The 21,681-nt window shown below is 48.8% G+C and overlaps 1 protein-coding gene across 1 annotated transcript in view; it reads left to right on the forward strand.

The window, feature by feature from the left end:
• Positions 1-2,695: 2,695 nt before the first annotated feature.
• The window catches only part of LOC140216305 (uncharacterized), a 50,466-nt gene continuing 31,480 nt past the window's right edge, over positions 2,696-21,681 (forward strand). The window contains exons 1-3 of the mRNA XM_072286688.1: positions 2,696-2,723; positions 3,782-3,954; positions 10,305-10,491. Of these exons, the coding sequence (XP_072142789.1) occupies positions 2,696-2,723; positions 3,782-3,954; positions 10,305-10,491 (388 nt within the window). The remainder of the gene's footprint in view (positions 2,724-3,781; positions 3,955-10,304; positions 10,492-21,681) is intronic.

Raw genomic sequence — 21,681 nt, forward strand, 5'->3', positions numbered from 1 at the left:
AGTTCTAGACCAGGTTCTCGTTAGGCTGATTAATGAACTAGGACTAAAAAAGGAGGAAGCTCTTGCGAAAGCAGTGGAAAAAACTGAATACCAGACAGTTGGCGACAACGTAGAATGAATTTAATTTATGAAGGTAAGGGGGAGAAAGATAGAATTCACTTGTATAGACCGTTGACCATTACATATGTAATATACAAGCTAGCAATGCAGGCAATCAAATTAAAGTTGCAAGCATGGGCACAGAATAATGGCATTTGGGGAGAACACCAGAATGGCTTCAGAATAGTGGACGTTTGGATGATGTCGCGAACCGCCCAGGTTCGTGAATGAGGGAGGGCTCGAGGCGCCCTCGGTTAAATAAATGCTCCCCAGCGTGGTGGGGATGAATGATGACTGACCGCGGAGCAGCTTTGCTCGCTGCTGTTTATTCGTGCGGTGACCAATGTTGCCTAGCAGGCCAATGAAGATTATACCTGAGGGTGCGTCGCATGCTTGTTACACCCCCTTACCCCCAGTCTGTTTGTCGACGACCAAAAAACATCCAAGTTCAAAGTATGAGGCTCTGCCTCCATGCCACCAAGTCGACGATGCCTGCCTGCAAAGTCGGGGGCTGCCTGAGCCAGCATCACTTCGTCCGTTGGGCCGGACTTGACACCGGCCCAACGGGTGCCGCACCACTGGCAACACTTGCCGCCTCCGAGGTGGGTGGTGCTCTGCTGGAAGCAACTGGTGTTGCCGCTAGTCCTCCTACAGGCTGAAACCCTGAAGTGGCAGTCGATGGTGCTGGCCAGGTCCCGAGGCGAGGCCTAACATGGTCGGCCTGTCTGCGACGTGGCCCCATCTGGCATGCGGACGAGCAGCGTCGAGGCACTGGCAGGAGTCCACCTGTCCGGCTGACGAGGGTGGGCCAGGATGGAAGTTCCTGGCGAAAACTGGATCTCCCGGCTCCGGCAAAGGCCCTTGACGGCACCCTTCGTCAGCAGCCAGCTTCTGTTTCGGCTGCTTCAGGAGCACTGTGGATCGGAGGTCTGGATGCAAGGCGTCTAAGGGTCTCTTAACCATCCGACCCAGCAGGAGCTCGCAGGGGGCACGCACAGTGACATCGTGGGGTGTGGTCGGGTATTGGAACAGTATTTGGAAATCACCAGTCTGGCTCTTCTTGAGCTTGTCCTTGATGGTTTGCACCACCTGCTCGGCTGCACCATTTGAAGCAGGGTGGTAAGGCGGAACCATCATCTGGCAGATACCATTGTCCGTCAGCCAGGCCAGGTACTCTGCGCTGGTGAAAGCAGGACCATTGTCGGACATGGTGACGTCCGGCGACCCCTGGGCGGCAAAGACTTGTCGTAGCACTGCAATGGTCGCACCTGCTGGAGTGGCGCCAGGTAGAGCCTCTACCCACTTCGAAAAGGGGTCCACCACCCCCAGGAAGTAATGGCCCTTGATGGGCCCCCCAAAAGCTACATGCAGGTGGGACCAGGGTCTGTGGGAAGGGCCAGGGGGCGATTTCCACAGGACGTGAGGCCCGCTAATGCTCCTGGCAGATTTGGCAGCTCTGCACCATGCGAGCGATGTCCAGGCCAGGCCACCAAACGCCGAAACAGGCGATCATCTTGGTCTTTTCCAAGCCAGGATGAACTGTGTGCAGCAGTTGTAGGACCCTGGACTGGAGATTTCGTGGGATCACCACCCTGGAACCCCATAGTAGCCAGCCGTGCTGCAAGCTCAGCTCAGCGGCCTTATGGCTATAGGCCTGCTGAACCAATTCCTCCCCACGGGATACCGCCATGACCGCCTGAGACGGCACTGGGTCACGGCTGGTCGCTTGCGATACCGCAGATCTGGAAAGCACCTCCGGGTACGCGTGCTCCACCCTGAACACTACAGCAGGTTCTGGAACAGCATCAGGCACCTCTGGCAGGGGCAGGCGGATCAGGGCGTCAGCAGGTCCCAGGTCCTCTCCCGGATGGTAAACCAGCTGGTAACTCTAAGCTGCCCAGCCTCAAGGCCGAGCTTAGCACTCGAGGTGATGCCTGCACGGGAACTGCCTTATCAGCCCCTAGAAGCCCCAACAGCGGCTTGTGGCCCCACAGATACTGGTGGAAGCATTCGACACCGAACATGTCACGTTCCATGTCACGACACCTTCCTTGTCCAGCTGGTTGTAGCGTTGCTCTGCAGCATGAAGCCTATGAGAAGCAATTGACACAGGGCGTTCCTGGCCATCCTTCTATGGGTGTGCCAGGCCGGCTCCCGCGCTGTGCGGCGATGCATCTATGGTCAAGACGACAGGCTTTGCAGGATGCATGTGTACTAGCACTGGAGCATTGATGATTAGCTCCTTGCTGCGTTGGAAGGCCCGGTCTTGCTCTTTCTTCCAGACCCATTGCTGACCATCTCGAAGCAGTAGATGGAGCAGCTGTAGATGCTCCGACAGGTTCGGCAGGAAACTCCTGTAGACTTTGATGAGGCCGAAGTAGCTCTGAAGTTCCTTCTTGTTCCGGGACAAGTATTCAACACTGGGGGCCAGGAAGATGCACCTTTCCAGCTTGAACCGACGTCCGGCAGTCATGGCAGGACATTGTGCAAGTTCTGCAGATGGTCCCCATCATCAATGCCAGTAACCAGGATAACATACAAGTACACGGCCACGTGCCCCATGCCCCTGAAGAGGTTCTCCATCTCCCTCTGAAATATGACGGGTGCTGAGGCCACACCATACGGTAAGCGCGTGTACTAGAAGAGCCCCAAAGTTGTCGATATTGTGACATATTTCCGGGTGGCATCGTGGAGCACCAGCTGCTGGTAAGCATCTTTGCGGTGGAGCTTGGTAAACTTCTGTCCACCGTAGAACGCTGACCAGAGATCTTAAATGCGGATGCTCATAACATCAATCCTCAGCACGCTGCTCTGTGCTTTCCCCAGTGCACAATAGTCTTCTCCATCTGCAGGTGCCAGAAAACTTCAAAGTGCACAAAGAACTACACTTTCAGGTCTTTGGCGTGGCGCCGTGTTCTATATGTAGAATGTGCTGGTAACGGGAGTTGCATATACGCGAGCACTAGGCCTACACATATGTATGAGATTTTCAAGATCTTACAGCGGTTTGATATACACAGTAATTTATGTGTGGGTTCGATATATCTGGTTTCGACTGTAGTTTAATTTCTAAGCACACATTTGTCGCTTGTTTCCCATTGTATGTTCATTTGTGCCCCTCTCAGTACATTAGAAGGAAAAGGAACGCTTGCATTTTGCAGAGATTTCTCTTCCTAGAAATTGCCTGCCACCATTGCACGGTGTAAAATAAATGTGTTATTGATGTGGCCCAGTCAGGGAGACAGTTGCCTTTGCCTGCCCCGTCCCCATGATTTGTGTGGGCATGTATTGTGCGTCTCAAATACATAAATAAATGGATTGTTGCCTGTCCTTGCCCCGGAATAAAGGAAAGTTGGGCACATTGTTACCGATTCAAACTGTGGATATGAATCGATACCAACACACATACTTGAGATACCAACACATACACATATTATCGGCAGTGCCACAAGGTGGCAGGTGGCAGTGTTGTGTACATATGTATGGTCTGAGAGCAAAGGACAGTTTGTTCCTTGTCATTACTGTGGGTCATAGTATCATTTCAGAGTTCCCTGCGGGCTGCTACTGCAGTAACCCCCACAAGGAGCGTGCAGGTGACGAGAGTGCTTGTGTTTACCGTATACTTCTTTTCTCTTCCGTGTGTTTTTTGCGCAACACACAGCATGTCCTTGTCACTTTTCAGATTCGCGCCAGAGAACAGAGGCCAGGCTGTCCTCGCTGCTAGGAGCGCTGCGCTGTACACTGTGTGCGTCGGCACCCCGTCAGATTGAGGCTGACAGCGTGCAGGAAGAGGCGCTGGTTGTACGCGCCGTCGAAGGCCTAGTCAGGGAAGTCTCTTCTCTGGCCAGTGACTTGGTGTGTATGCTGCTTGACAGCTTATTTTAATTGGATTATCGAAAATTGAGGTTTAAAATTACCGTAGAGTTTTAATAAGCAAAACCTCGCAGGAAAAGATAAATCGTATGCTCCATTTAACATTAGTTTTGTTTACTGTGAAAGGCTGTGAGGGCACTGCACTATTTCACTGTTTGAGAATTAATCTTCAAGAAGTGAATCGAGCACCTAATTTTTTGCAGAAACAGAAAATGACAAGGTGGTTTAGCGAGGCATTCATAAAACTTTCAAACACTTTTCTGTGCAAGGCAAACTAGGCAGTTTTTAGGTAGTCCAATTAACTTTTTTTCTGCTGCAGTAAATGCTTAATATTACAACATGTAGTATCGGCTTGTAGAAGGCATGTACTTTCTGATGATATTCATCATCAGCCTGGTTACGCGCACTGCAGGGCAAAGGCCTCTCCAATACTTTTCTAACTACCCCGGTCATGTGCTAACTGTGGCCATGTTGTTCCTGCAAACTTCTTAATCTCGTCCACCCACCTAACTTTCTGCCGCCTCCTGCTATGCTTCCCTTCCGTTGGAATCCAGTCCGTAACCCTTAATGATCATCGGTTATCTTCCCTCCTCAATACATCTCCTGCCCATGCCCATTTCTTTCTCTTGGTTTCAACTAAGATGTCATTACCTCGCGTTTGTTCCCTAACAATTGGCTTAAGAGCAGTGTCTTCCTTTTGAATATATACAGCTCGCCGTCTGATCAACGGCAGGCATTCGCCACAATCATGACAAAGGCGGTGGCCCTGAGCAAGGGAGCCCCCATAGTGATAGCGGGTGACTTCAATGCACCCCACACTGCCTGGAGATACCCCTGCCAATCCACCAAGGGAATCTCCTTGTCCAGGCAGTTGCTGACTGCTCACTGGAATTGATTACGGATCCTCAATACCCGACGCGAACCGGCACGTCTGTAGTCCGAGACACCACTCCGGACCTGGCGTTCGTCAGGAACGCCCCCGGAGCAGGATGGCAAAATTTGCAAGAGAACCTGGGTAGCGACCACTTCATTGTGGAGATTACCCTAACAATTAGCACAGCCCCTACCAGGGAATTTAAAGTGACGGACTGCGATGCCTTCCGGAAAATGCGGAAGGCGGACCAGACCGACTACGATAATCTCGATAGTCTGTTCACACGTCTACAGAAGGACGTACAAGCTGCGACCAAGGTGGTTAAGACCGACCTAAAAGTAGATCGGATGGACGCGCGCCTTGCGCACCTCCTAGAAGCCAAAAAACTCCATCCTGTGACGCTGGAGAACGCACAGACTACACCGCCGACTTCGCAAGAAAATTGCGGAGCTCAATTGTACAATAGAAACTCATTCCATCGAACTGTCCAAACAACAATGGAATGAAGTGTGCTCCTCGGTTGATGGACAGATGAGAACGGGCGGCAAATGGAACCTGCTCAAACACTTACTCGACGATTCGCAAAGCAAAAACAATCGGAGACTAGCCATCGATCGCATCGTATATAATCAAAAGGCGGCTGGTGTATCTGAGCACGTCCTCCTTCAAGAGTTGGCCGAAAAGTATCTCCTGCTGGGACCCTCCGATCACGGGGATTATCCTGGTTACCTGGGGGGAGCGGTGGGGGAGCTCGACGCCCCCTTCACGGAATCTGAAATCTGGGAGGTGCTCCAAACGCTCAACGGTCGCTCTGCACCGGGCCCGGATGACATCTCCAATAAGCTCCTCCGCAACTTGGACGAACAATCAGTTGCACTGCTCACCGGGGAGGTCAATAAACTTTGGGAAACGGGGCTCGTCCCCGACTCCTGGAAAACAGCCTCAGTGGTGCTCATCCCGAAACCAGGCAAACCTCTTGCGCCGGAGAACATGCGACCCATCTCGCTTACGTCCTGTGTGGGTAAGGTGGCTGAACATGCCATTCACAACCGTATATCTAGGCACATAGAAAATAATGAGTTATTCCCTCACAACATGGTCGGCTTTCGGCCGGCACTCTCCACACAGGACGTCATGTTACTTATAAAGAGGCAAATCATTGATGACGACACTAGAGACACTCGGGGCATCCTTGCTCTAGACCTGTCCAAGGCTTTCGATAACATCTCCCACCGGTTCGTGCTAGACGCAATCTCGGACCTGGGCCTGGGGCCACGATTCCATGCGTACGTTAGCTCCTTCCTGAGGAATCGAAAGGCCACTGTCAAAATAGGGCAAATCAAATCTAAGGAATTTACATTGGGAGCGAGAGGCACCCCGCAAGGGGCGGTCATCTCTCCCCTACTCTTTAACATCGCCATGAAGGGCCTCTCGGACAGGCTGGCCACAGTAAGAGGAACGGGTCACGCCCTCTACGCGGATGATATTACCGTGTGGTGCATGGGAGCGTCTGACGCTGCAGTTGAGAGTGCGCTCCAAGAGGCGCTCGACATCACAGAACACTTCCTACTAGACACGGGCCTAAGTCTGTCACCAACCAAGTCCGAACTCCTATTGTATAGGCCACCTGACGGGGGGTTAGGTGCTCCACACCCTTAGATCAAGCTGCCATAGCCCTTTATACGAGGGATGGATAACAAATCCACAGAGTGGATACCATCAGGGTCCTCGGACTCTTGCTGGAATCTAGTGGGGGCAACTCGCAGAGTATAGCCCGCCTTACCTCCAAGACGGAGAATATGCTTCGGCTTATCCTCAGGATCTCGAACCGCAGAGGGCGTTTAAGCGAGAGCAATTTCCTCAGACTCTACCAGGCGTCTCTGATGAGCCACGTTAACTATGTAGCCTCCGCGTTGTGCTGGTCTAAACGGGATGAGGCCAAAATCGACGCCCTCATGCGCAAAAGCATCAAGCGCGTGCTGTGTTTACCACTCTCTAACAGCAGCGCGCGTCTCATGCAACTAGGCATGCACAACACCCTATCAGAGGTGATCGAGGCTCAACGAGTGGCCCAAATAATGCGACTCTCATCATCGCGAGCGGGGAGACGTATCCTCGAATCAGTTGGATGCGGTCACCAAGAAATCACGGAGCGCAACGTGACCCTAGCACCCGTGGTCCGAGATTCGTTCAAGGTAGATCCCATGCCACGTAACGTCCACCCTCAATACAATGTAGGACGCCGGGTAGCCAGGGCTCGTTCCCTGTTAAAAGCGGCTGTGGCCACTCCGAATCTGGCATGTTTCGTTAACTCAGCATCTCAGAATCCTCAGCATTAACTCAGCATCCGTGCGGAAGGTTTCTGCAACAGTAGCCGAGCAGGTTGCTATAGCTATAGCACTGAAGGACCCTCTACGTCCAAATATATTTAGACTCCCGGTCTGCAGCCTGAGCTTTCGCCTCCGGCTCGATCTCAGAGGCGGCGGCCTTCCTCGGCAGCGAGGGGGCTGCTGGTTTTCACAGCATCAAATGGTTCCCGTCCCATATGGGAATGAATGTGCACTCTGAGATTGTTAACGCCAATGAGTTGGCCCATGACTGTGCGCGAGGTCTTACACACCGCGGCGGTTCAGGTGGACTCACGGGCTTAGGGCTGTACAGGGATTCACTTCTCACCTTCCATGAAATCTTGGCACATTACGAATTCGCTCGACGGGCCTTTCCGCTACCACAACCTAAACTTAATAGACCACAATCGTCGGTATTTCGCATGCTACAAACGGGGTCGTTCCCCTCCAGGGGCCGATTCCGTCATTTTGCGCCTAATGTAGAACCCCACTGTCCAGACTGTGGGGAGGCGTACTGCTCCTTATGCCATATGCTCTGGCAATGCCCGGCGTTACGCAGCTCATCGCTAACGACTCTAACCGACTGGGAGGCAGCCCTTAAAAGCGGCGACCTCTCAGAGCAACTACGGGCTGTCCAGAGGGCCTGCGACAGGGGGGAGGACCACAATCTTCCTATCCCGACGTGGGTGCGGCCCGCGACGGCTACGGGGACTCCTTGAAAAGGGAGGTACCCTAACGCTGTTCCTCAGGACCATTAGTAAAGTTCTTTGTCTGTCTGTCTGTCCCTCACGCAATCTGCTCTTTTCTTATCCCTTAATGTTACATCCATCATTATTCTTTCCATAGCTCGTTGCGTCATCCTCAATTTAAGCAGAACCCTTTTCGTAAGCCTCCAGGTTTCTGTCCCGTATGCGGGTGCTGGTAAGGTACAGCTGCTATACACTTTTCTCTTGAGGGATAATGGTAACCTGCTGTTCATGATCCGAGAATGCCTGCCAAACGCACCCCAGCCCATTCTTATTCTTCCGATTAATTCAGTCTCATGATCCGGATCCGCGGTCACTACCTCCCATAAGTAGATGTATTCTCTTACACCTGTGTGTTTATCATGTTTGTTTTACCTTACCATGTGTGTTTTATCATCATTGCCCTGGTCAGGCCTTGTAACACCCTTGTTTTTCTTGGTCAGCGGTGCAATGTTTTGTAAGTGGTCGCCCTATGCGATAATCGTGCTTCCTACTATGCCCCTTCAGCTAGTGCCCCTTTAGCTGGCTGGTTTTCTACCACCCGCGGCTGGACACAAAGCTCGCCCCTTTGCTCGCATCTGCTTGTTTTTCTCTCAAGTGAAAAAATGCATGCGGGTGTTGAGAAGAAAACTGAACTACTTCTGCAGTGGTACTTACAAACTGTTTCACAGCATCTGTAGCACTGTGACTGTCCACCAAAACATTCCCCACAGTGTTGATGTACACAAAAATAGCGAAGCACGTGCACAGAGCACACCGTATCAACCAGCTCGTTCCGCAACGCGCAAGCATTTCGATACGCAACCGATGCCTTCCGAAGCACAGTGGTGCCACGTTACGGCGGCTTTGAGCATGCATTACATGAACCTCTCTCATAGCGTGACGGAGGAGTTTAGTAACCAAAGAACATGGAAGGACTCTGGCCATACTATATATTGTTACGAGAAGGACGAGTCAGTAACACGAGCAACTATTTAAAGGTTATGTTTACAACAGAGGTTGCAGCGCTGACTAGTTAGATTCACAGCTCGAGCGCAGTTCGTTCTTCCTCCTCTTTTCTTGCGTGATGGTACCCACGCGCCTCATTGAAACAATCAAATATCGCACGCATGCAGCAATATCATGGAAATATTCTTTTGCTTAGAAAGTGTTGCTTTCTAGTTTTGCTGCAGAAAACAAATTTTCCCATATGTATAGCAGGTGGGTCGTGTGGCTTATCGTTACCTCATTAATACCAATCCACGGGAAAGACGAAAGTGTGGACTGCGTATGCGACTCGACACCACTTTGCATGTAGCCATCATTGGCGCAGCATGGTTGGATTGTAGCTGGCAGTAACGGTAAAGAGCAGGCATCTTCTCAATGTTGAGTTTGGCGTCGTTTGGTACCTGTCGAAGGTTCTGAAATCCGGAGGACCACAGCCAGTTTGTGCGACGCCTGCCTCACTTTCCCCTCTCGCATTTTCCACATCCATTTGCCCTCTGTGCGAGTGTCTGTAGCCAGTTAATCAGCACCTTTGTCGCGTGACATATTAGTGTCTGCCTTGTAAATCCAAAGGTAGCCTTGTTATCAGTCGCTTGAAGTTACGAGAAGAGACTGCAATGTGCGTCCGAGAATGGTATCGGGAACGAATGGTTGGTAGCAGTACATTGCAAAGATGGCAGCCTTTGGTGCCATCCCGTACACTAGCTTTCATTGGCGAGGTGGTTTGCTACCTTTCCAAGTGTCGTGCGGTCGTTGCGTATAGATCTGCGTTGATTTGGCACCAAATGTAACTTTAGTCGCCGACACCCAACAAAGCAGCACCGATCAGGCCTAATGCGCTAGGCAAGTTGCTATGTGGGCGTGCAACCGGCAACTACTGCGAGTATGCACAGTGAGTGTCTCTGCTCTGCTCACGTGGGGACAAAAATCTCCGAACTGCATGATGATTGGCCCATGAACATGCGTGTTCGATGCTGCCTGCGTGCCTTCCGATGGCCGAATCACCAGACCTTCCCACATGCTTTTGTGCATTCCATATTAGCTGTGTTTGTTGCTGTTGCCTCTGCCTGCGTCGCATTACCGTTTTGATAGGTCCTGTCCTCCAGGACAAACATTGTACCAACAGAGAGCGTGCACTGTGAAAAGTTTGTGCACATCAAGGCACCGACGACGGGTGGGTCTTTCATCGAATGAACCAAATAGTTGATAAGCCAAATAATAGATATTTTATTTGTGAACCTAATTTTAGTGAAACATTCGTTTTTCAGTTCATATTTTGCTATTTGAGTATTTGAATTACTCTGACCTAGACTGGGGTTATGAAGTGGTCGTCGCTGTATCACTTCAGCTAAGTGTAATCGGGCCGCAGTCCCATCCTAGGACTCAGCCTGTGGCTCTAGGCTGTGCGGAACGAGTGAGCCACTCCACTGCCTCTATCTGTTGCAGGAGAAACTGGTGGCCGAAGCCGAGCAGTCGCACCAAGAGCAGTGGACACTTGAGGGTCGGCTTATGGCCACTACTGTCAACCTGCGGCAACTGGCAGCGGACAAACGGCGGCTCAATACAGGTGTGTGTTGGGGACCCCACTTGGCCTTTATGGGTACACAGCAGCCGAGGTGCTGTACTGTTTGGCAATGATTGGTGCTTTCTTCTAGGAATCTGAGATCACGAAACTAAATTATCCTTATTTGTGTTGAATTCTTGACCCTAAAGATTTATGTTCTTCTCACATCACAAACTTCTGTGTGCAATCTAATAGTGTTTGTTATGTATTGTATATACAACTAAATGTATGTAACTACTACTATTTTATTAGTACTTACATTCTTTACAGTAGGTGTAAATTCCTTAATTTTGAGTATTCACTTGGTTTCACTGCCTTCGCTGTTTTTAATATGAGAAGTGTTCAATACTATGAAGCCTAAATTCGATTAGAGTACTTGATTTTCAGATAAAACCTGATAATTCCCCATTTTTGAACCTCAACCAAAATTTAGGAAAGTCTGGTTAAGCCCATGTTTTCCCCTGAAGTTTGCCCTTTCGTGAAGGATAATAAAACTGCACGTGTTACCAAACTAATGAATGCTGCCTACCTTTTTGAGCAATTGGTAAAGATATATCTTATCATTATTATTAATATATGAATATGGTGGTACCAGCCTAATTTTCACTTAAGTTTGACAAACAGACGGTGAAAACCTAGCCTTCGAAGATGCGTACACAAGAGAGAAAAAGACAACCACACCCAAACTGTGTGCTTGTGTTTCATCGTTCGTTTGTCAAGCTATGTACCAACAGGCCCAGCACCAGACTTCACTTCAGACTCAAGTGAAAACCGTCATGTATAAATATATTATGTATGCAGCACCTGCCATCGTTGGGTAAACAAAAGCTTCATTCTTTTTTAGTAGCTTCATGCAAGTGAATTTGACAATTGCATTTCTCACACATCGCATAGGTGTGCCTAGTGATATGTGCATTAAGAAATAAATTAATGCAGTGCTGACATTGCTCTGCATCGCAAACAATAGCTGTCATGTTGAAAAGATGTTTAACCAACTATATCACATTCCAGGAAAGATAGCGGTTTTTTGAAGTTAATAGTATTCGATTAATTTTGTGCCAAGGGTGTACAGAATTGACCTCGGTTGTTTCGACCATGATGGGACAAAATTTATCAAAGGATGCAAGGATTCGGATTGAACAAGGTGCAGAAATAATGGCAAAACACATTATCAGTTCATTTCGCAGTATTTGAAGAGTCTACGCACACGTGAATCATGCACGCACTCACTTTCTGCGTCCAAAGTGAAAAAACTAACATAGAAATGACAATAAACTCCTAAATAAAGTATAAATCAAATGCGCACCCAATTTAATAGCAAGAAAAAAGGGGCAAGGGTCTGCTATGTGTTGCATAATGGCGGCCAGTTTCTTAGTCAGTTTCGTCATTTTTAGTCAGCTTCACCGAAATACATCTGTTATGCAGTCAAGCATCTAAATACCTCTGTGGCAGTGTTGTTATCGTGTCTGGTTGCACCGCGCAGGCGATTTTCGGCACAATTTCTGTGATAAAAGAAAAACCCGTGTTAGAATTGGGTAAATACCATAATCGGGCATTGTGAGCTACAATTGCTAGAAAATCTTCCTCGGGCAGGCCGAGAATGGGTGTTTTCAACTGGAGATGGCATTTGTTCGATGTGTTCACTGTCCCCTAATCTCTGCCGAGAAAGATGCTGCCACTAAAGGGGTCACTGTATGGTCAGCTGCATGCGTGCTGACTGGTCAACTTAGAATTATTCAGCCACGGCCAATTTTAGGACGGAAATAACGAAAGTTTGGGCCATAGAAATGCATGGGCGCCAGCCAGGATCTTTGGTTGGAATCAAACTAACCGGAAAATCAAATTAAGCACTGTCCACATAATGTAAGTCTACTGTATTGGGAACCAGTAAATCACGAGAACAAAAGATCTAACTCGTCTAGGATGGACACAGGAATGTTCCCAATGCATACGGCAATGCACGTCAACAAGGGCTAGTGTAACATAAGGCAAAGCATCACGCCTCCTGCAAAGCATGCCTATATGCAGGACCCTTCGTGCTTTTTTGTCTTGTGAAAGAAATTGCGATGGACAAAGTAAAAAAAAAAAGACCACCAAACCCACTTCTATTTGTTGTTTTTGCTAATGGGGTCTCTTGGAGTTCGTCACATGTTTTGCAAGTAGCTACCATTGCCATTATGTGTTCCAGGGAGTGATTTTGCTTGTTTTAAGAGCTTTTTTGTCCAAAAGGAGACCATTGCTTGTGTTAAACATTTGCAAAAGTTACCAGAAAAATTTTTAACCTTGGGCTAGCAGACAACCAAACAGATATTTTCCTTAAAACCAAACAGTTTTCTTCCTTCAAATTAACAGCGCGTTTTTACACCCTAAATCTAAAAAAACAATAAACCCGAGAATGAAGGACCCTAAAATAAATAGCACAGGTAACAAATTATCAGATATAACAATTGTTTTGGTGTCATATATTTCAAAGTGCCTTGAACCACCCCTCAAGCTTAGTGAAAAAAATACATACTGCGTTTAGCGCATGCTGCTGTGAGTATATTGGCCAAATTTTACACTCGTGCGCGGAGCGTGGAGCTCACAAACGTAGCACGACGTCACCTTTTTCTCGAACATTCTTTTTCAACAGAGGCCTTCCCGTCTCCCTTTCGGCCCTTCCCGTAGTTGCCCTTCGACATCAGTGGGCAGTGGGCAGCCATTGGCCTGACATCAATCAAAAATGCTATTTGGATCAGTGCGCTTGTTCTTGCTGTTACTGTACATATTTATTGGCGCTTTTTACTAAGCAGGCTGAAGTAAGCAAAAATCGGCGTTTCCAATTTCGATGAAGATTACGTACTTCCTGGAAAAGCCGAATATAGCGTGCTCACGCTCAGCTGCAACCGCTCGCTTAGGAACTAAACTTTGGCCGCAATGCTTATCAGTGTCGTAGACGTCGGGTCTGGCTAATTTTGATTAGTTCTGAACACTCATATAGCATTGAACCACGCGATACTTAAGGTCAGACCGCACATACGTTTGCCAACATGCGCTCATTCCTGGCAGCTCCTGGCCAGATGCATAGACACGCATCACTTCATATTCAGCTATTGACAGTGCTTCTAAATGCACAATTTGGATGTGGCTACTATCCGTTCAAGCTGATGCAGGACACAGCTGGTCTGCAGTACGTAACACGGTCAGTCTCGAGCACATTAACATGAGCGCGCACTCCCGCCATGTCTAGCACATAGAAAATGCACTACAGTTGCGGTATCTACGTTATGTAGCAGACGCAGTCTGCTACATAACATGCATACCGCGGTGACCGTGTGTGCCGCAACAAGCTCACCAGCTCAGCTCACTACTGCACGCTAAGGACAACATATTCACAATAGTCTCTGCAGGCAACATGGCTCCAGGCACAACGCGAGCCTGTGCGAGCCCCAACATCCGACTGGAACAAGTCGTCTGGTTCCTGAGGCGCACACCTTCGAGATGTGTCGTCATCATGGTCGAAGCTTGCTACGAGCGAACGTAAAGGCGTTTTGTTCGACCCTCTGAAATTGTGTGATTGCCTTAACGATAACTGTGAAAGAAAATGGGCTACTTGCCCCATGGCGCGAGAAAGCTGTGCACAGCTATCCAGTACACTTTAGCACAACATGGGAATCAGACACCATGGACTCCAGCGTAAGTTGAGGGATAGCCTCAGAGTTTGGCGCGTTGTAGGCGCCGAAATTGGAAGTAGTGGCACCTCTGCTTACATCCAAAATCGGATTTTAACTCTGCTCTACGATGACCTTCAGTGGGCAAAGTTTTGTATGCACATCCCACTCCACTGTAGCCTTCACAGTGAGAGACATTGAAGACTAAGCGGTAGCACCGCGAAGGGGATCATAGGCAGTCTTTTACTGCCAATAACTCTCCTTCTGCTGAATGCGTTCAAGTACTTTTTATGGCAAAGCATTTCTGAAGTCTATTATAACATCAAATGCATTTCTCGACTTTGATAGAAAGTGGTTCGTTATGACAAAGTTCTGAGGGGAGCTACAATTACTTCCTGATATGTTCAATGTGGTACACAACTTTAAAGATGCAAAGAAAATTGCAGCTTTGCGGCCTGTGTAACCACTACATGGTTACTTATGTGATGAAACTTTATGAAAGCAGGAAAAGAATACAGTGGGAGCAACATGTGACTTAGTACCTGATGCGACTACATTTACGATAAGCTGTGCTCTGTTCCAATGTGATAGTCTTTCGCTTCCGCTTTCCACTTGGCTCATCCATAGCATTGTGAAACTGGCGAAAGATCCACGCGGTTGATGAAACCATCCTGCACACTGCGACGCATACTAAGTACATCAGGGTTAAACAGCATGTGGCACGGAGCATGGCTTGCCAACTATTCAGCTGACGCACGCTGATCCACCACCCTTACGTGTTTCTGCTGTGTGAATTAGGAGGCCAGCAAACCTTATCACAATTGCCTGGCTTGGCCGACTCGTGGCCTTCAAGATTGCATTAGTGCTGATGCAGTCTCGAAGGCCACGCCTAGCTGAATCAGCCTGTGCTGCTTTGAGAGATAAAACTGAATGCACTGGTGTTTCACACTGCTCTGCGTAGTCACTCGCAAGCAGTGGCTGCTATGCATTGCACAGACTGTCGAAGGTTAGGTGAAGCTGGGTGCGAATGCTGAGCTTCCGCTGGTGCAGTCTTGGAGGCCACGCCTAGGCCACACTTAGCTGCGCTAGCCTACCTGATGTGTTGCAGTGTGAGAGAGAATAGCGATGGCAGTAAGCCACTGCTTGTGTTTGCCTACGGTGGCTGGAGGAGCAAGTGTGCTCACTGACCTGTCTGGAGCATAGTTTGCCACTTCTCTGCATCATGACGCAAAAATCGCGCTCCACTAATTACAATGTTTCTCAGCGGCACATGACTGGTACCTATGGCAGACAGTGCTCAACAAATAAAGCATGCAGAATTTTGGACAGGTAAGTGGGCGATGCCATACTATTTTAGTTCAGCAGTACTACCGTTCAGTGCTTACTTTTTCCCAGCTCCGGCCAACTATGGTTTAACGAGGTTTCACTGTAAATGGAACCTTCTGCAGATGCAGATGATCAAATGGTTCCTTTTACAAATGGCTACTTGTGAACACACCTCTCAAATTGCATGCCGTGTGACCAAGAGCAACTGCTGAAATGGAGGAGCTTCATGTTCTGTATAAAGTCCAAGTGCGATACGATCCCATCCCGCCTTGTGCACTGTATGCTTCGAGCGCGAGGTTGAACTGAGAAGGATCATAGCTTGATGAGTGCACTCTTCCCGCTCGAGCAAGCGGAAAGGGAGTGAGCTCGCGGTAACCTGATCAGGCATCAGTGTGTGGCAAGTTGGTGTCTTTTCTGGTGTGGCCGTGGTTGCGCATGGCTGAGCGTGTATTCAGCGCGTGCACTGTTTTAGAAATAATCTGCCACGTATGCAAAGAGTGGGTGTGCCGAGATGGCGTGGCATCACGTGCACTGTCTTCTCGCGCGTTTAGTACTGCAGGTTGCATAATTTTGAGTTCAGAGACGTGTTGAAGCAAGAGGCAGTGCTCCCCGCTGCCAGTGACACTGTCAGCTGCAGTGGTGGACTGGATCCAAAAATGCGGCTGGCTTCGTGTCGTATGAACGATGTGAAGATATTGTCGACACATGAAACCGCATCTTTCATCGCCGACTGTCAAATTCAATAAATTGTTTTCTCATCAAATTTGCTTTTTCCATTTGCCCAATAATTTGGGAAATTTTGCGACCCCTTTCCACGGAAGAAAAATCCATTGATGACTGTACTTGTTTGCATAAAAGGTCGAACTTGTGTAACGAAATTACAATATAACGAAGCAAATTGTCGGCTTTAATGACTTCAATATACCGAGGTTTAACTGTGTCGAAATTCCAATCTATTGAAATTCGATCTTTTAAGGAAATTAGTCACCGATGGATAATTTGTTGCATGAAAGGGGCCCCAGAATTTTCTGTTATCGAGCAATCGGACAAAGCAAATTTGAACGAGAAAAAAAAATAATTTTATGGAATCGGAGAGTTGGTGACAAATGATACGGTTTCATACCGCCACAGTTAGCAGTGGGGAGCAAATGCTTCACCGGCCTCTCATGTGTATCCGAAACTCAAGATTACGCAATCTCCAGCACTAAACACATGTGAAAGCATCGCATGATGCCATACCATCTCAGCTCGCCCAGGCTTTGCTAGCACACGCAGCAGATTACCTCTACAGCCATGCAAAGCCACAGATGCCTTAGAAAAGGAGATGTGCGACAGCCCCCCCCCCTCCTCCCTTGCTTGCTTGATCGTGTAATTGGGAGCTCGCGCCCCTTTATCGTGCAGGCAGACAGTGCTCATCGAGCCACCATTCTTCTTGGGCAACCCTCGCACGCTTTCACTCGTACCCAAAGCATGCAGGGTACGGGGCACGATACGCTCTTATCACACTGGGATTTTGTACAGAACATGATGCTGCTTCGTTTACACGATTGCTCTCTATTGTGTGGCACTCAATTTGAGAGGTGCATTCACAGGCATCCACATTTATTTCAACCATTTGACCAACTGTGCCGATGGAAGTGTCCATTTATGGTTACAGAATGGGTACTAAGAGAATGGAAATGCAGTTAAGGACGGCAGAAGACTAGGTGGAGCGATGAAATTAGGAAGTTTGCGGGTGCTAGTTGGAATCGGTTGGTGTAGGACAGGGGCAATTGGAGATTGCAGGGAGAGCCTTTCGCCCTGCAGGGAAAAAAAATATAGGCTGACGATGATAATTCCTTTGCAGCAGCAGGTAAGTTTCGTTACATTGAAATCATTCATAAATACATTTTGTTATATTGAGGTTCGAAACACATGGTGTTCTATGGACAAAAAGTTATAAAAGGTTAAACACTTGGTTATATCGTGAATTTCATTATTTTGCGCTTGTACTATTCATATAAAATACAGAAATACTCTCGTGAGACAACCGCTGGACCGATTTGAATAAAATTTGTTGTATCTGAAAGAGAACGTTCATTTCTGATGACTCTAGCAAGGAGAATTCTTATTTACTCTTTTTTAGAGCCTGGAATGTCTTACAAAAGTTGCTAAAATACAGCAAGTTTAAATAATATAGGAGCACAAAGTTTACATCTCCATAACTCTGCACCAGAAGCAGATATTGCAGTTCTGTAAGCTGCATCTGTCAGACCATCTGAAGCAGGCAAATTTTATAAATCAATCTATAACTGAAATAAACTTGGTACAATGTTTATGAGGGTTTTGCCAAAGTCCTACTTGCAAATTAGTGGTATATTTAGGAGTGGTGTATATTACATCAATTTTGTCTGCTTTAGCTGTAATATTAGGTACAGTTTACATAATTGTGATATCATTTTTCATTACTGAGTTGCAGAGTTATAAACTTGATACTAGTTGAGCTTCTTAAAATAGGCAATTTTCCAAACATTAAAAAAAAAGTTTCACGGGATCGAATCCCGGCCATGGTGGCCGCATTTCGATGGGGGCGAAATGCGAAAACACCTGTGTACTTAGATTTAGGTGCACGTTAAAGAACCCCAGGTGGTCTAAATTTCCGGAGTCCTCCACTACGGCGTGCCTCATAATCAGAAGGTTGTTTTGGCACGTAAAACCCCATAATTTTAATTTTTTTTAAAGTTTGGACGGCCTAAATTTCGACAGAGCTATAGTGTCAGAGGAAAATTTTACTTCAAATGCAAGAGGGTGCATTACAAAACGATTGTAAACATTGATGTCTTTCATGGTCAAACTAAAAAAAGTGCGGCCATTACCACTCGCTGGAAGTGATGCATGACTTAGACTATTGAGAACCAGTGGCAACGTCGTTTGCTTCCCTTGCCTGTACCATTCCTATGTATCAGCGAGCACGTCCCACATCTCTGCTAGCCGCATAGTTAAACTCTGCTAGCTGCTTCGTGCATTGTGCGCATGCCATTGCAGGCCCTCGATGTGCTTTTTATACAAAGCATTCTTTTTCGCATCAACCTGGCTGTCCTGAGCCTTGATGCATTCCTTCTCCCCTCGGAGTGAGTGGATTCGGGTGACTAAGCTAAAGGCGCGGATGTAGTCCGGCGTAACACAGATGCGATTTACACGCGGTGCATTTATGCTACGTTGGCAAAAATTCAGCGCTAGTCTGCAGTGCCTGGTGCGGGAATAGAATTTGTCCTATCTGACGCCGGAGCTACTGAAGCTGAGTGCATCGTGCGCTACCTTGGCTGGCTGGAAGTATGGTGACATACAATTCAGCTTCACTGAAGCGAGCATGCCGAGTTTGTGCCTTCGACAAACAACAAAGTGCGCTTGCATGCCGCGCTGCTACAGGCCACATTAATTGCGCTGAACTATAGAGGGGAAAATTTTAGCGGTCTTAGCGTCTCGAACATTATGTATCTGCCAGCATGCTGGCCACTGCCTGGCCCGCTAGAAACTGCAGACTATATCCGCACGTGTAACCTTAGCTACCTTAGACCGAGTCGACCGAGCAGGCAACTACCGCCATCTGTAGTAAAGGATGACAAGTAGCTGAAGCTCGGCGCAAAGTGTGCGTAAAGTCGCGAGCGACGTCCAGCCGTGGTAAAATTTTGCCCATTTTGCCTCTGGCGACATCGCATTCGGGCATTGTTTGCTGCCGCATCTACACCACCGCCACCGCATTGCGTTCTCCTTCGTGACAAATGGAGCATGTTGTTCCTGCTGATGGTGTTTCTGTCACTGTGTCAGACTTTCCTTTGTCTACTTCAATGGGCAGGTTGCGAACGTAGTTCCCGCGCCTACTAGGGCGCCCCTCGCGGCGGCGAGTGCGCACCCGGTAGCGTATTTCCAACTGCTCGTAGGTACAACGGGGCGTGGAACTTGCGGAGACGACGGTCGTTTGCGCGCATTCGCGTATGAGAGCGGGTGCGAGAGAGGAAATGTGGGGAGTTTTGCTCCTTGAAAATACGACTCTGCCTAGGTACTACGGAGGAGTTTCTTGGCGCGCGGTGTATGCGCTTGTCCCTAGGCGTGCCGGCAGAAGTCGCGGGGCGCGGTTGTGCTGAACATAGCATCGCAAGTTGGCGCTCGACGCAATCATATTTAATCGATCATGTTTTTACTAATGAAAACAACGTGTCATTATTTCGCATTATTGGCGGCGCCTCCAGGACACCAAAGCGGCAACGGGGATATCAAAGCTAGAAGCCAGACTAGTCCGTGGGTTGGGGCTCGCAGAGGCCTGCGCGTGCCAGGGGAGTATAAGATCGGCTGTCCGCTATCGCGGACAGCCAATGTTTTATGCGAACACCCCCAGGCACGCTTCGGCCTCTGCGGCCCCAACCCACGGGCCGCCCAGCTTCCAGCTTTGATCCCCCCGCTACCACTTGGGTGCCCCGGAGATCCTGCGCCGCCCGCTTTAATATAACCTCAGGTGCTCTCCTGAGGCCTCCGTTTGCCGGTTACATGTGCCCTCCTGGAGCAGTGCTTGTAAAAAATCCGATCTATCGTCACAACGAAAAAAGCGACCCGAGACTTATAAAACACCAGTCAGAACATTGTCCCTTCAGACACAGCGATCACCAAGCGGCGTCCGCGCCCACTGCCTCACCGCGCGGGCAGCCAGCGGCGGAGCGTATAAACCAACTCGACCGAACTCCGCAATGCCGGCATGTCTAGGGGACAAACGAATACAACGCGCTCCAAGAAACCTCCTCCGTAGTGCCTAGGCTGTCATATATTCAAGGAGCAAAAGCCCCCAGATCTTCTCTATCGCGCCCGCTCTTACTCGCGCCTGCGCAGAAACGTCGAGCTCCGTCAAAAGTGGCACGCCCCGTTGTACCTACGAGCAGTTGGAAATACGCCACCCGGTAGGATACGCCTGGCCCGCTTGCGTTCGGAAAGCCTGTCTGTGCACTGTTTCGCGTGTAGCTGTTGCCTTTTCTGAGCACTGCCGAAGTGCAACACGAATTGTTGCATAGAGGGCTACAACAGCACGTACAGCAACTCACCAGGAACGAAGTTTTACAGGTTTTCGAGCTGACCGTATGAAGTAGAACAGCGCCAACACTACATCGCGCTTGTCCGACGGCAGAAGCAAGCAGTTTTATGTTCCAGCGTTATGCCAAGTGTGTTAACGCTGAGTTCATTGCTTTTACAGCAGTGACAGCAACGGGTCACCTGCCCTACGTACCAGGATAATGAGAAAACAAAGTAGTTTGTTTCCACACTCTACCACAGTAAAGCTGTGGAACTCTTTCCCAATCGTCTCCCATTCAGACAACCTCAGGGCTTGCTGAGAGCTACGAGGAGGGGTTGCAGCTGGCTCAGCTGGCATACACCCTTCTGCACCCAGCATATTGTCACGTGGTCGTGACGTCAAAAAACACAGTAGCAATACTGTGAAAGGCAAAACTAGCTTTTATTGGGCGAACCTGTGCCCACAAAGCAGCATACACTTAAAGCACAACGAGAGCGGCGAACACAGTTGGCGATTGTCGAAAATCTGATCAGCGGGTTCAGCGCGTCGGCTTTTATAAACCAGTCATCGAATGTTCCAGACAAATCGTTGGGACCCGCGTGCCTTCCACAAAGTTCTACACCATTCGCGTCACGCGATGAAATCAGATAACACAAGGTTTGGTGACAACAGGCAGCGGATAGAAGTATCGATAACTTTCCAGAAACTTCGGATACATGCAGGCGCGTCCCGCGCTGTGCGATTACATTTGGTAGGTGGCGAAACGTGGTCGCCAGATAAAGATAAGTACACGTGTCAATACCACCCTCTTAAAAAGCATCGGCCCGATGCTGCATACAAATGAAAGTAATAAAGAAAAACACCCGTAGCAAAGAAAACAAAAATAAGGAAGTTCGTCAGCGTCCGTAAAAGGGTTTCAGACGCACTACGTGCACCACTTCAGATCGTGCGCGGCGCCGTTGTGAATGCGAAATTCCGTCTGCCACGACCTCATAGTCCAGAGCGCCAATACGTCGAATGACCTTGTAAGGTCCGAAATAGCGGCGCAATAGTTTCTCACTCAGTCCTCGTCGGCGTATCGGCGTCCAAACCCAAACACGGTCGCCGGGCTGGTACTGGACGAAGCGTCGTCGGAGGTTGTAGCGTCGGCTGTCGGTCCTCTGTTGGTTCTTGATCCGT

This window comes from Dermacentor andersoni, chromosome 3 (genome assembly GCF_023375885.2).
Source record: "Dermacentor andersoni chromosome 3, qqDerAnde1_hic_scaffold, whole genome shotgun sequence".
NCBI classification, from domain to species: domain Eukaryota; kingdom Metazoa; phylum Arthropoda; class Arachnida; order Ixodida; family Ixodidae; genus Dermacentor; species Dermacentor andersoni.